Genomic DNA, 15824 nt, shown 5'->3' with positions numbered 1-15824 from the left:
TCTACCAGATCTCTGAATGCTGAGAGGTGTATAACCCCACACACCACTGATTGGCAGCTTTCTGTGCACACTGCTGCCAATCAGTGGTGAGGGTAGAGTTATACAGAGCTCATGGACATGGACATGATCATGAACATAACAGCAAGTTTACTAGCCTACTAATAATGATAAAAAAAAACAAACACTGTTTTAGTGAAAAGTAACAAGCAGACACCAAGCAGCCCTATAAGTGATACATTGCTGGAGTGAGGGAGTCTGCATTTACCTCATGCAGCACTTAGATTGCCATTGAAAGGGTTTATCTACCTTTTTTTAGTCCTGCTTCAGTCCCCCATGGTCTATCATTGCTTATATTCTGATCCTCATGCTAGTGCTGCTCTTCCTCTGGGCTTCTAGACTACATTTCCCCAAGAAGCATTGTGCCCTGGCTTCACAGCTCACCCACTCCCACCCTCAGTGCCTTCCAACTCCAGCCATTTAAAGGCATCTTTTCACCGCCCCCAACAAGCATTGTTCAAAATCACGTTCAATACACTGAACATGTGAAAAGCAAACATGGCTTCAATAGGAGGAGCCTTTCAAGCATTTGAGTTTCAGTTTAGGTGTTCTTGAAGTATGTACGCTCTCAAAACCCCTGTGTGCACAATACCCCACCTGATTTTTTTTTCTCAATGTCTGAATACAAAGTCATTAGAACTAAGGTTGATATTAAAAAAGATTTAAAAAGGGAATTTGGCAGCAGGTTTTTGCTATGTAATCTAAGGGCAGCACGAGGTAGGGGCTGCGACCCATATTTCAGAGATGTGTCACTGACTAGGCTATATGCTGTTTCAATAAAGTGAGTGTTTTATCAGCAAGATATTATTGCTGCAACAATGTACACAGAAAGCTGCTAATCAGGGGTGTGGGCAGGGTTAGCTTTCTGAGCTCTGCTACATCTAAAAAAAAATATCTGATTGCATCACAACTGCTGCACCCAATAAACTAAGCGATACATCACTGGATTCAGGGTCTCTCTCTATAACAGGACTAGGAGTATCCATTTAACATCCAGTACACCTTTCCATATGGTCATTGTGCCCTCGGTATTCACCTCATGCTCTTTTTGAGCTTCTTTCTCCAGCATTTCAAATTCATTGGTTTCATGTTTCTCCTGAAGACATTTTTCCAAGTCAGCAAGTTCTCTTTTCAGGCTTTCGTTCTCAGCTATCAGATTATCAAAGTCATTTTGCATATTTCCCAGTTGATTATGAGCGCTTTGCTAAGGTAAATAAAGAAAATAAAGTTGATTTAGTATTAAACAGTGCATAGCGTGCTCCAATGAAGATAACAAACTAGCACTTACTTTCTCTGCCATAAGAGCTTCACATATTTGAAGACTTTCCACCAAGTCATTTTGGCTATTCTGAAATAAATCATATACAGCAAGTTACATCTTCATCTTTGAGAAGAAAAAAAAAAAACAGACATTTCAACCTTAATTTTCAGAAGAATCCAAATCCACTTTGCCTGAACGATGGTAGAGTCATACTAGTGGGAACGTTTCATAATGAGGATGACTGGACACAATTCATAGGTTTGCAATATAACAAAGTTCCATAGATTTTAGCAGTGGAAGTTTTCATCTGAAAGGAGCAGTTTGACACAAAAAAAACAACAACGCTGGAGTGGTGTTTTAAAGCCAATGGCCCCATCCAGTGCAAACGTCTGAATCCCATTTTTCAGGGCTTCAGACTTAAGCCTCGAAGGAGCCCCTGACCAGTGGATAAAATGTAGTGTGAACATACACTTAGGAGTTAAAACTCTTTACATGTAAAACCTGGGCTTCTTACATTTTCAGGACATGCACTTCCTTCCAAATCGGCTATCTTCTGTTCTAGCATTCGGATTTGTTCCCAGCACATATCATGAACATTGCTTGAAAGGACTTCTTCATCAGGATCTTGGCACACTGCATCTATGGGGGCGCTGAGGGGAGAACCAGGTAATGATTCCAGCTCTGGTTCATCGTCAGTCTTCAGTGGCGTCAGCTTTTGTGGGACCTCCGGGTGGTCTCCGGGCACAGGACTTTGCCGGCTGTCCTCGGGCGGTGTTCCAGTCTGGTCTCTTACACACGTGTCTTCCAGCTGTAGGGTTTGGACATCTTTATCAGTGTTTGATTCGACTTCTTTTACATCTGAAGCCTCTTTCTCAAGAGATTCTCTTTTGCCAACTCCCTCCTCGGAATCTTTTGTCAGCTTCTTTAACTGGTTTTCTAACTCGGCAACTTTCTGCTCCATTTCTTTATATTTTTGCAGGGAAATGTCTTTTATCGGAGCACTGAATAAGGAAGATGTATGTATTAGATTGGAAAGCAATAGCAAATACTTCTGGATAATTTGTTATATTTAATATACAATTACATTAATACATATAATTTAGCGCTCTATAAAAGACAAAAGTATTGAGACACTCTTCTCACTCCAGCCCCAGCTATGGAGTCTGCCTTTACCAAAGTGTAAAAGAAGGGGGTCATTCTAAAGAGCTCATATACTGGGAAAAGAAATATTAACCCCTTCAGAACATCCACCATACATGTACGACGCAAGTTGGAAGCGGGTGTATGGATCGGGCTCACCGGTCCCATACCCAGCAGATCATGGATGTGTGTTACAGTCAGGACCTGCCTCTAACAATCGCGGGTCGCTGAAGGCAGATGGGGTTCTGCTGCAGACGCCCCCGTGCTTGTCATTAGGGAGCCCCTTTACAACCTAGCCTGTGGCAGGGCTTCAAAGAAGACCGTACTTCTTACTATATGCAGCGATGCTGTGACATTGCTGTACATAGCATAAGCAATCAGATGATAGCATCTTCAAGTCCCCTGACGGGAATAACAAGAACAGCAAAAAGTAAAAAATAAAAAAAAAAGAAGAATATATAAAAAGTTCAAATCCACCCCCTTTTGTCCCATTAAAAAGAGAGATAGATAGATTTAGAGAATGTGTATGTGTCCGTGTCTCTATCTATACATACATGTTCACACGTACGTGGTATTCCCGCGTTCAGAAAAGTCTGTTCCATCAAAATATTAAAACATAAATCAACCTGATCGGTAGACACAGTCGCTGCAATTCCACAAAAAAAAAAAAAAAGTTGTAACAAGAAATCAAAGCGGCGTCTCGTCCTGCAAAAAAATAAGCAGTCACACTGCTTCATCGACAGATGGAAAATGGCGACACAAAATAAAAAAATTCTCATCACTAAAGTAAAAAAAAAAAAAACTGGACACGTTTGCCATCGCCGTAATTATCCTGATGAGCAGAATCATATTGCGAGGTCACTTTGATCATAAAATGTACACCGTAAAAACAAGAGAGGGATTTTTGGTACTCCGTAAAATCTCTTTCTTGGAGCCTTCATTGGGGGACACAGGACCATGGTGTATGCTGCTGTCGCTAGGAGGTTGACACTATGCAAAAAAAGGAAAATAGCTCCTCCTCCGCAGTATGCACCCACCTACAGGCACCAAGCTGACCAGTTGGTGGCTAGAGCAGTAGGAGAAGCACAAAATAACCAACTATGTAATGCCCGACGGGGCACAACCGTGAAAAACTAAATGAGATGCCCAACAGGGCCAACAGGACATATGTCCAAAAACAGGGAGGGTGCTGTGCCCCCCCAATGAAGGCTCCAAGAAAGATTTTATGGCGAGTACCAAAAATCCCTCTTTCTCAATCGCTTCATTTGGGGACACAGGACCATGGGACGTCCCAAAGCAGTCCCTTGGGTGGGAGAACAGAAGATAGTCAAAGACTAGGTCAGACTTCGGCAACTGCCGCCTGCAGGACCTTCCGTCCAAGCCTGGCATCAACCGAAGAATAAGTGTGGACCTTGTAAAACCTTGAAAAGGTGTGAAGAGAAGACCACGTTGCGGCCTTGCAGATTTGAGAGGCCGAAGCCTGATGGCGGACCGCCCAAGAGGCCCCCACCGCCCTGGTGGAGTGAGCCCTTACTACGGGAGGGGGAGGTTTGCCTGAGATGCGATGTGCCTCCAAGATGGTCGAACGTATCCAACGGGCGATGGTTGACTTGGAAGCAGGGAGACCCTTGCGATGCCCCTCAGGGATGACAAAAAGGGCATCCGAGCGCCGAAGGGAAGTCGTTCTGGAAAGGTACACACGTAGAGCTCTGACCAGATCCAGTTTGTGCAGGGACTTCTCCCGTGGATGCACTGGAGCTGGGCAAAAGGAAGGCAAAACGATGTCCTCATTAATGTGAAAAGCGGAAACCACCTTTGGCAAAAAGGAAGAAACCGGCCTGAGCACTACTTTGTCTTGATGGAATACCAGAAAAGGCGACTGACAAGAGAGGGCTGCGAGTTCTGCGACCCTTCTAATAGAGGTAACAGCCACCAGAAAGGCCACCTTCCAGGAAAGGAGAGAGGCTGGAATGTCCTGAATGGGTTCAAATGGAGGCCGTTGTAGGACGCTTAGGACCATATTAAGGTCCCATGGTTCCACTGGAGGGCGATAGGGGGGCGCCAGGTGGGCCACCCCTTGTAGAAACATCCTGACCTGAGGACGGCTAGCTAAGTTACGTTGGAATAGAATGGACAAGGCCGAAACTTGGCCCTTGAGAGTGCTGAGAGATAGTCCCGCCTCTAGGCCAGACTGAAGAAAGGCCAAAATGACTGGCAAAGAAAAGGACATAGGAGTTAGCTGATCTTGTTCGCAGTTACGAAAAAAGGCTCTCAAAGTTCTGCGGCATATGCGCGAGGTAGCGGGTTTTCTGGCGTTAATTAGGGTCTGAATGACATTTTCAGTAACGCCGTCTTCAACAAAGCGGCCTCAACGGCCATACCATTAAATTCAGAGAACGAGAACTCTGATGAAGAATAGGACCCTGAGAGAGGAGGTCCGGACGGTCTGGTAGTCTCCAGGGGGAGTCGACAAGCAGATTTACCAGATCTGCGTACCAGACGCGTCTGGGCCAATCTGGGGCTACTAGGAGAACTGGTACTCCCTCTGTCTTGACCTTTTTGATGACTCGAGGGATCAAAGGTAGAGGTGGAAAGAGATAGGGCAGTTGGAACTGTGACCTTGATATGACTAGCGCGTCCTGGGCGATTGCTAGCGGATCGCTGGACCGAGCTACAAAGGACGGAACCTTGTGGTTTAACCGGAACGCCATGAGGTCGACGTCCGGCGTGCCCCACCGTAAGCAGATTTGGTGAAACACCTCGGGATGGAGAGACCATTCTCCTGAGGCGAGGCCCTGCCGACTGAGAAAGTCGGCCGCCCAGTTGTCGACCCCTGGAATGTGGACTGCTGAGATTGCCGGGACCATCTTCTCGGCCCAAAGTAGCACTCTTGCCACCTCTTTTAGGACGGGCTTGCTGCGCGTTCCTCCCTGATGGTTTATGTATGCCACGGCCGTGGCATTGTCCGATTGTACACGGACTGGGAACCCTGCCAGGATCTTCTGCCAGTGACGCAACGCCAGGTAAATCGCCCTTATCTCCAGAATGTTGATGGGGAGGGAGACTTCGTGGGGACTCCACCGGCCCTGGACTATGTGTTGTAGAAAAACTGCCCCCCAACCGCTGAGACTGGCATCGGTCGTGACCACCTGCCAGCGATGCGGAAGGAATGATCTCCCGGGTCTGAAGGAAGAAGGGCGGGACCACCAGGTTAGCGACCGTCTTACTTGACGAGGCAACTTGATGCGTCGATCTAGAGATGACGGATTCTTGTCCCAAGCTAAGAGAAGGGCTAGTTGAAGAGACCGGGTATGGAACTGGGCAAACGGAACTGCTTCCATGGCTGCTACCATCTTTCCCAGGACACTCATGCATAGGCGGAGGGAGTGTGGACCTGGGTCGGAGAGGATGTGGATTCCTTGTCGTTTTGAGTTCATCTTTTCCCTTGGAAGGAGGACCCGGGCACGGGTCGTGTCGAACTGCATCCCTAGGAAGGTTAAGCGTTGGGATGGGACCAGGGAGGATTTGTCCGTGTTGATCAGCCAGCCTAACCGGGAGAGAGTGTTCAAGGTGATCTGGAGACTGTGGAGACAGTCCCTGAACGTGGGACCTTTGATTAACAGGTCGTCGAGGTAGGGGATGATTACAATTCCCCTTGTTCGAAGAATGGCCATAACCGTCGCCATCACCTTCGTGAAAACCCTCGGGGCTGTGGCGAGGCCGAAGGGGAGGGCAGTGAACTGGTAATGCGCGTTCTTGAAGGAAAAGCGTAGGAACGTCTGATGTGACGCGCGATTGGGATGTGAAGGTATGCATCCTGAATGTCCACTGAACATAGATATTCCCCGGCCTCCATTGAGGCGATTACCGACCTGAGGGACTCCATCCTGAACTGTCAGATGTGTACATGTCGGTTTAGCTGTTTGAGGTCCAGAATCGGACGTAGTGAGCCGTCCTTTTTTGGGACGACGAAGAGATTTGAGTAAAAACCGGGAAACCTTTCCTGAACGGGAACCGGGACTATGTCTCCTGAGCGCAGAAGAGAAGAGATGGCTTGGAGGAAACCGGGAAGCAGAGATGGTTGTGGGGGGCGGGACCTGAGAAAACGTGATCGTGGGCTGGAATTGAACTCTATTTTGTAGCCGGAAGTCACAATTTCTTTGACCCAGGCATCCTCTATTGCCGGGAGCCAAGAATCTGTGAACAGAAGGAGACGGCCGCCCACCCTGGGAGAAGTCCCAGGTGGGAGTGACCCATCATGTTGAGGAAAACCTGCTGGATCGTGATCCAGAGGACTTGGAGGAGCGACTCTTTGGGCACCAGTTAGGCGTGGGCCTAAAGGAGGGTTTACGACTGTCCCGCTGTGCAGGAGTACGGTCCTGTTGAGAGGAGGGGTTCGGTTGAGCGAACTGACGAAAGGACCGGAACTGAAGGGGGCGTCTCCTAGGAAAAGGGCGTTTGGGTCTGGGCTGGGGGAGAGAGGTGCTCTTACCCCCCAGTAGCATCAGAGATGATCTGATCTAGCTTGGAGCCAAACAGCCTGGAACCTTGAAAAGGAAGATTAGTTAGAGATCTTTTGGAAGCCGGGTCGGCGTTCCAGGCTTTAAGCCAAAGAATTCTACGTAAGGCAACGAGATTACTGGAAACCCGGGCTGAGCATGCAGCGGAGTCGAGGGACGCCGTAAGCAGATATTTTCCGGCGTGGCCGATTTGATCAGCTAAGTCGGCCAGATCGTCCGGGGAGGTCCCTGCTAGGATGCCCTGTCTGAGCTGTTTGGCCCATGCGGACACCGCTTTTGATACCCAAGTTGAGGCAAAGGAAGGGCAAAGGGAGGTGCCCGCAGCCTCAAAGGCTGACTTAGAGAGGGCCTCAACCTGTCTATCCGTGGTATCCTTAAGGGAGGAACCATCCGGAAGAGACACTACCGTCTTGGCGGAAAGGCGAGAGACGGGAGGATCCACAGATGGGGACTCCGTCCATTTGCTGACAAGGTCATGGTTAAAGGGGTATAGGACGTTTAACTGTTTCTTTCCTGTAAAGCGCTTTTCTGAATGCTCCCACTGCTTTTGAAAAACGCTGTCAAATTCTGCATGGTTAGAAAAAGTGCATGCAGGACGCTTAATCTTTTTGAAGGAAACTGAGTAGTCCTGGGAAGGGCTCTCGTCTTCTGTAACAAGCAGAGTCTGATTCACAGCCGTTATAAGGCTGTCTATCATGTCCTGGACCTTGGAATACTGGTCTGAGTCAGAACCAGAGTCTGAATCTGAAGCAGAGTTAGATCCCGGGGTGACCTCTGGGGAAGAGGTGTGAGACGCAAGGGAGCATCTTGGAGTCTGGAGAGCTGGAGGATAAGCTTGTGTGAGTCCGTTACTGAGAACGTGCCGTCCGTCTGCCCCTGTGAGGAGGGGGCAGGGGTGCCTGCGAATCGTCTGTGGGGACGTTCGGAGCGCTGGTGGCCGTGGAGAACATAGGCAAACGTTCCGGCAAGCGTTCTAAGACCTGCACCAGAGATTGAGAAACCTTGGTGAGGTCAGAGACAGACTGTGACATAGCAACAGCCCACTCCGGAGGGGAGGGGGTTACCACGTCCTGAGCGGCGGGGGGGATCTTGGGGTGCCAGCATGGCGGGATGTTTGCAGGTCGAGCAGAAGGCCGTAGTGTGACCCGCGGGCCACTTAGTACCGCAAAGAGCACAGGCGTAGTATGTGACAATGTGAGAGGGACGGACTGAGGGCTCCCTGGGTTTGGGCATATGTGCCTGACCAGGGATACTGCAGAGGGGAGCGCTGTGAGCAGGGAGGGGTGGGGGTCGTGTGTCAGGACAGAGCCTACCCGATCCTGCAGAGAAGCTGTCCCGTGTCCCCCTGAAGGCTCCGAAGGTAAGGCTGGAGCGGGTCACAGTAGGTGCCGACGGAGTAGGGAGCAGCGTGCGGCAAAGTGATGGCGTCGGTGCAGAGGACGCTCGTTGATTACGGAGCGCGCGAGGCTCCAATAGGCTGATGGGAAGGGGGGCGGGCTTGAGAGGCCCCCCGATGATAGGTCCGCGGAAGACACGAGGGAGTGACTGAAGCGTCACTATGCTCCTCGGCCCTAGTTGGTCATATAGGAGGGGGCGGGGGGAGGAAGGCGGGTAACGCCGGGGGGCCGAGACCTGCAGCTGAAAGGCAGGGAAGTACCAGTCCTAGCGGGTCCGGGAATCGTCCCTTCCTTCCTCCTCCTGAGGATGGTATCAGGATGCCTTCCTGGATAGGGGGGGATCCTGGCTTTTCCGCCTTCCCGCACTGTCCGGTCCTGGACTGTGCAGGAGACGGTGTCAACCCCAGAAAAGGTCACCCGCAGGGACCACCGTCTTCCTCCCAGGCCGCTCCGAGGAGGGGGCTGGGGTGGGAAACAGGCTAGGACTGGTCACCGAAATCACCCTGAGACACCCTAAGGTGACAGGGGATAAATCCTGCCCAGCGGGTCCGAGAGTGGGCGATGTGGGGGTAGCCACATTGCTCTCTAGGCCGCTAGTGGGTTAAAAGGGGATGCAGTGTGCCCTGTTAGCCTGAAGAGCTGTATCTGAAAGAGAAAAAACAAACATTAATAAAACACAACAGGGTTGGATCAGTAGGATCCAGGTCTACCTCCTACAGACACTAAGCTTAAACTGGTGAGCTTGGTGCCTGTAGGCGGGTGCATACTGCGGAGGAGGAGCAATTTTCCTTTTTTTGCATAGTGTCAACCTCCTAGCGACAGCAGCATACACCCATGGTCCTGTATCCCCCAATGAAGCGATAGAGAAATGATAATTGCCTCTTTTTCCCTACAATTTCTCCCCTCTTTACAGTACACTATGTGGTAAAATTAATGGAGTCATTCAATAGTACAACTTGTCCCACAAAAAAACAAGCCCTCGTATGTCCATGTAGGCAGAAAAATCAAACAGGGGAGTTATGGCCCTGGGAAAAAAAAGGGGAGGAAAAAACTAACATGCAAAAATGGAAATTGGCCATGTCATAGAGGGGGTTAATTCAGCATGCCAACACATTTTGGGCCATTCTTTGCGTAAACAGCATAGGGAATGCTTTCAGTCCTAGCAGGACTGTGCCTGAATGTAGAAAGCAAGGTCCGTAAAGGAGGTTTAATGTGGAAGATACTGGCCATCCTGTACAGAGCCCAGACCTCAGCTCCATCCAACAGCTTTGGTAGGAACTAGAACAGAGCCAATTCCTCTGATCCAACATCAGTGTCTGACCTCACAAATGCTCGTCAGGGTTTAATGGGTTCAAAATATCCTCAGACACTTTATTGTCCTTTATAATGCCTTTGCAAACGTGGCTACAGCTGCAAAGGGGGAACCAGCTCCATATTACTGGTCTCTATAGTAGAATTGATGACAAACCCTCCTGATGGTACAATGTGAAGGTGTCCCAATACTTCTGCCCATACGGTCTGTATATCTATCAAAAATAAATAAAAACCTCCCACAAACCTTGTGCTTTCTGATGAAAAATCTATCATTGAACAAGACAGAGCTGTTCTCTCCCTGTAAGTAACGTGGCTTCCAGAATTCCAATCTGCATCTATAGCAAGATCATCAAGTACTCTGCCCGTATCATCAAGTTCAGAAAACTCTGTGCAAATTGCTGGAGAGACCATGGAAAAAAACACCAATTATAAACATTATTCAGGCAGCAAGAAGTTCTGACTGCTTGATCACAAATCACTCACAATCATCAATCTCTGGGATTGCTGCAAACTCTGAAACCTTTTGTCTCTTGGCAATGTTCGCAGTTAATTTCGAGCCAATGTCAAAGTGTGAGATCCCAGCAGAGTGCAAGCTGCCCTGAAGTTTTCCAGGAGCCCATGTGACTCTCCTCCTTTTCTTACACTTTAAGTTATTAAAGGGAAAAATTGTGTAGTGTTATAGGTCAAATGGAAGAAGTGGAAAGATATCAAGGAAATAAATCTTGAAATTATACGATTGCGAGAAAAAAATAAATACAAATATTTTAATAAAAAGGTTTACCCTTTGGTCTTCATGTTTTGTAGACGCAACCATCATGTTTCCCAAATTACATATCCGGTCCTCTTTTTCCTTTTGAAGCTCTTTGATTTCTGATAGCAATTGGTTGTATTCTTCCATAGCGTGTGTTTTTATATCAGTTGAAGCCTGTGTAAGAGGGAATGGTGTATATGATAACTGTAAATGCATACAGCCCATACTAAACACTACGCCATATCCATCCAGAAAGCACTGGGGTAGCAGGTCGATAAAACGCTTACTTCCAACTCTTCTAGCTGTTTCTTCAGGTCCAGGATTTCCTTTCTGTATCTTTTAAGCAGAGCATGGTCATCCAGTACTTCATTAACATGAGGAGTATTTTTCACATGCTTAGCTGTACTTGCAAACTGAAAAAAAATATATCTAAATTATATAATTTCATACAATGACAACAAAAATTAAGTCAATTTGGTCACAAGGCCATGTCCACACAATTGCGCATCCTTTTCAGTCATTCAGGGTCTGCACTAGAAACAATGAGCGGGAGGATTCCTCCCCGATGTCAGTGAGGAGGGCTGCTGCACAACGGTAGAAACCACCAATCCATCAGAACACATTTCAAAGGCATCATGTATAAGAGACTCTTAGACGTCCAGTACCTCAATTATGCAAGTGGTGGTAAAATGGCTGCAGCAGATTAAATATAAAACGGGGAATTGCACCCTTTGTCAATTGTCCCAAGATTTGACAAGTCATACAGCAGTCAGAAGAAATTTTAATCAGAACATAGTCAGCAGTATAAGCCCCTTCCCGCCACTGCCAAGTTACTTTTTATTTCTTCCTTCCCGCAAAGAGTCCATCAACATACCCATGAGTGTGAAAACAAAAACACAACTACGGGAGTAGCCATGAGCCATCAAGTAGCGTAAAAACAATATTTATTGGAATATATTAAAAATAGCACATAACATGTATCTATAATAAGTCTAAGGAGACGAGGAACATGAAGGAGGGCTAGTAATATGCAGTATCACCCATGGGAACAATATTCATTATATAGATTTTAAGTGAAGACTTGTTGAAAGATACAATATGCAGAGTCTAAGGGAATAGTCCAAATTGCAAACTTCAGATGCATCAAAAAAGGAGATTTTTGTGTACTCATCGTAAAATCTCTTCTCTTAGCCTCTAATTGGGGGACACAGGACCATGGGTGTTATGCTGCTGTCCACTAGGAGGCGACACTATGCATAATCTGAAAAAGATTAACCGTGGCTCCTCCTCTGCAGTATACACCCCTGGACGGCGTCAGCTTTCTCCAGTTTTGTGCAAAAGCATTAGGAGGAACGTAATATGGATAATATAACCATGCCTATAAGAAGGCAACTATGTACGAGCTCAAACAAAGATAATATGAGAACAACATAATAACGGCCTGGAACGGGCAACAGGGTGGGAGCTGTGTCCCCCAATTAGAGGCTAAGAGAAAGATTTTACGGTGAGTACACAAAAATCTCCTTTACTCTGTCGCCTCATTGGGGGACACAGGACCATGGGACGTCCTAAAGCAGTCCCTGGGTGGGAAGCAATGGACGAATATTGTGTAGACAGGCCCCTAGAATTGGGGAACCGCTGCCTGCAGAACACATCTACCCAGGCTCGCGTCTGCTGAGGACTGAGTATGAACTCTGTAGTTTAGTAAACGTATGTAGGCTAGTCCAGGTGGCTGCCTTACACACTTGTTGTGCCGAATGGCCCGGAGGCCTCTAAGCTTACGTGTAGAGTGTGCCGTAATTCCTGCTGGAAGAGGAGAATTTTTGAGGCGGTAGGCTTCTTGTATGGTGGATTTGATCCACCTGGCAAGGGTAGCTTTGGAAGCTGGCAGACCCTTGCGGCCGCCTTCCAGTAGAAGGAAAAGAGAATTAGACTTCCGGAAGGGCGCAGTCCTAGACACAGATACGCAATGCCCTGACAAGGTCAAGCGTATGCAGAGCCTTCTCCACTCTATGAACCGGGACCGGACAGAGGGATGGCAGTGAAATTTCCTCATTGAGGTGGAAGTTGGACACAACCTTCAGAAGGAAGGATGGGACCGTACGGAGAACTACCTTATCCTGGTAAAAAAACAGGAAGGGCCGCCTGCAGGAGAGTGCTGTTAGTTCAAACACCCTGCGAAGGGAGGTGATTAACACCAGGAAAACCACTTTCTGGGATAGAAGGCGGAGTGGGGCTTCCCTAAGGGGTTCAAAAGATATTTCCTGCAATGTTGTCGGCACCAAGTTGAGGTCCCACGTTTCTAGTGGTCGTATGTAGGGGGGGAACCAATCGGGAAACCATCTGAAGAAATGTCCTTACTTGCAGCTTTTTAGCAATGCACTTCTGAAAAAGCACAGAGCTGACACCTGGCTCTTAAGGGAGGCCAGGGACAGTCCGGCCTCCAGACCCGATTGGAGAAACCCAAGTACCCTGGGGAGGGAATAAAGGAATGGGGTCTGGCCACGAGATTCGCACCAGGTAAAGAAGGCTTTCCAGGTACGGTAATAAATTTTTGCAGAGGTTGGCTTCCGTGCCCTGATCATGGTTCCAATGACGTCCGGCGAGAACCCTGACTGGGTTAGAACTCAGGTCTCAATGGCCACGTCGTCAAATTGAGGGCCCCTGGGTTCTGGTGGTAGAACGGGCCTTGTGACAGAAGATCCGGGCTGTCGGGGAGACGCCAGGGGACGTCTGCTGTGAGCTGTACAATGTCGGCGTACCATGTACGTCTGGGCCAGTCCGGTGCGATTAGGATGGTTGGAACTTCCTCACCACTCTGGACATCAGGGGGAGAGGTGGAAAAATGTACAGGAGCTGGAACTGGGTCCAGTCCTGAACCACGGTGTCCGCTCCTAGCGCCAGCGGGTCGTGAGTTCTGACCATGAAGTTGGAGACCTTGGCATTGAAGTGGGATGCCATTAGGTCCACGTCCGGAGTGCCCCAGCGATGGCAGATCTGTCGAAAGACTTCGGGATGGAGAGACCACTCTCCCGAGTCCATTCCTTGCCGGCTGAGGAAGTCTGCTTCCCAGTTGTCCACACCCGGAATGTGGACCGCAGAGAGAACCGAACCTGTGTCTTCCGCCCAGTGGAGAATGTGTGTCACTTCTCGCATCGCCTGGGCACTGCGGGTCCCCCCTTGGTGATTCACATATGCCACAGCCGTGGCATTGTCCGACTGTACTCTGATGTGAGAGGCTGCCAGTAAGTGATGGAAGGCTCTCAACGCCAGGAGGATGGCACGAATATCCAAGATGTTAATGGGCATGGTCGCTTCCTGGGGACCACTTGCCATGTGCTCTGTGATGTAAGTGCAACGCACCCCAACCTGTCAGGCTCGCGTCGGTGGTCAGAACCTTCCATTGACCCGTGAGAAAGGATTTCCCCTTTGTTAGGGAGGCTGGCTTGAGCCACCAGTGCAGGGACCTCCTGGTTAACGACGTCAGCTGGAACTCCCTGTTGAGAGAAAAAAAGGGGTTCCTGTCCCATGACTTGAGGATGGCTAGTTGGAGAGGCCTGAGGTGAAGCTGGGCAAATGGGACCGCTTCTATTGCCGCCATCATCCTGTCGAGGACTCTCATGGCAAACCGGAGAGATCGAGGGGATTTGCTGAGGAGGGTGCGAACTCCTAGACGGAGTCCTGTCCTAGGGAAGGAGCACTAGACCCCTGAAGGTGTTGAATAGCATTCCCAGGAAGGTCAGAGACTGACTCGGGGTTGGTGATGACTTTTGTAGGTTGACTAACCAGCCCAGGCGACTCAGAATGTCGAATGTGATTGAGACGCTGAGCTCGCAGTCCTTGAAAGTAGGAGCCTTGATAAGGAGATCGTCCAGGTATGGAATGACTACTATGCTTCTGGAGTGCAGGACGTCCATGGTGGCTGCCATGACTTTGGTAAACCCTCTGGGAGCCGTGACGAGTCCGAACGGGAGAGCCACTAACTGGTAGTGGTCCTGGTCGATTGCGAACCTGAGAAATCTCTGATGGGCGGGTGCAATTGGTATATGCAGGTATGCGTCTTGTATGTCTATGGAGGCGAGAAATTCTCCCTTCTCCATGGACGCAATGATGGACCAAAGGGACTCCATGTGGGTTGGAAGTGAACTGTATCTTGTATCCCGAAGACACTAGTTCCCTGACTCACCTGTCTTCTGTAATAGGCACCCAGACTTGATGAAAGAGCAAAAGTCGGCCGCCTACGGGTGGGGTGTCTTTCGGAGTCCGTGAGTCATGATGAGGAGGAGGAAATCTGAGATTTTCCTCCTTTGGACTTTGACTGGCCTGCTGTTGACTGCCAGGTCTTGTCCGACTTTTGAGTCGACCGCGAGTTGTCCCTGCATGGGGAGCGGTTGCTATTTTGTGCTGGACGCGAGACGGACCAGCCCAATGAGTTCCGAAAGGATCGGAATCGAGTTTGGTTACGCTTCCTGTAAGTGCGTTTGGGTTTCAGTTGGGGGAGAGAGGTACTCATACCCCCGGTGGCGTAGGATATCATCATGTCCAACTGTTCGCCAGAAAGTCGACCACTGAGGTTCGTGAGGGACTTTGAAGAGCGTCTGTTTTCCATTCCCGCAGCCAGTGGATACGCCGAATCGTGATGGCATTTGATGCTATCCCCGCTGCACCCCTTGCTGAATCCAGAGCTGCATGAAGCATGTAATCTGCTACAACTGCTATTTGAACCATTTGGTCTGACAGCTTAGGAGCAAATGCTTGGAGGCCAGCTTGTAAATTTTTGGGGCCAAGCCAGGAGGCCTTGGCAGCCCCAAACTGAAGCGAACGCGGGAGCCAGGGAGGCCCCTGCGGCCTTGAAAATTGAACGAGCCTTGCGTTCCACCTGCCGGTCTGCTGCATCCCTGAGGGTTGAGCTATCTGGCAGTGAAAGGGGTGACTGTGGCGCTAGCCTAGAGACTGGGGGATCCACTTTGGGTGGATCTGTCCATTCCTTGGTAACCTCCTGTGGGAAGGGGTACCGTGCCTCTAGATATTTGCGATTTAAGGATCGATTTAAACTGTGGGTGGTCAAAGAGATCTTAGGCGGCTTCAGAGCTCCTTCGAAGGATATGTTCTGGTGCCTCCGGGGGCGGATCAGAAATGTCCAGCACCCGATGGATGGACGAGATTACGTCCTCAACTAGCGCTGTATTGCTAGGGGGGATTGGGATCAGGGACCCTTCAGTTTCCTTGTCAGAGTCGGAATCACAGATGTCATCCGAATCCTGTGTATGGCTAAGGCGTCTCCTGCTGGATGAACCGGGGCGGAGGCCTTCTCTGGTCGGGGATCGCTGCGGAGATCTGCATTGTCTGTCCCTGGTAGGGGACGGTCTAAATGACCTGGAATT

General features: G+C 49.2%; 1 protein-coding gene across 8 annotated transcripts in view; it reads right to left on the bottom strand.

Annotated features, from left to right (window-relative positions):
• LOC141153971 (uncharacterized) overlaps window positions 1-15824 on the bottom strand; it is an 86244-nt gene that overhangs the window by 55122 nt on the left and 15298 nt on the right. For all 8 annotated transcript variants that reach the window (XM_073639369.1, XM_073639350.1, XM_073639314.1 and 5 more), the window contains exons 11-17: window positions 10728-10853; window positions 10471-10614; window positions 10173-10332; window positions 9934-10087; window positions 1833-2319; window positions 1346-1405; window positions 1094-1261 (exon numbers count right to left, since the gene is read on the bottom strand). In XM_073639369.1, coding sequence (XP_073495470.1) covers window positions 1094-1261; window positions 1346-1405; window positions 1833-2319; window positions 9934-10087; window positions 10173-10332; window positions 10471-10614; window positions 10728-10853 — 1299 coding nt within the window. The remainder of the gene's footprint in view (window positions 1-1093; window positions 1262-1345; window positions 1406-1832; window positions 2320-9933; window positions 10088-10172; window positions 10333-10470; window positions 10615-10727; window positions 10854-15824) is intronic.

The sequence above is a fragment of the Phyllobates terribilis genome, unplaced genomic scaffold, assembly GCF_046119375.1.
Source record: "Phyllobates terribilis strain yellow unplaced genomic scaffold, ASM4611937v1 Scaffold_1__5_contigs__length_1240528914, whole genome shotgun sequence".
NCBI lineage: Eukaryota > Metazoa > Chordata > Amphibia > Anura > Dendrobatidae > Phyllobates > Phyllobates terribilis.
Note: the sequence above shows the minus strand (reverse complement) of the source record. Positions and strands in the feature narration are given on the sequence as shown.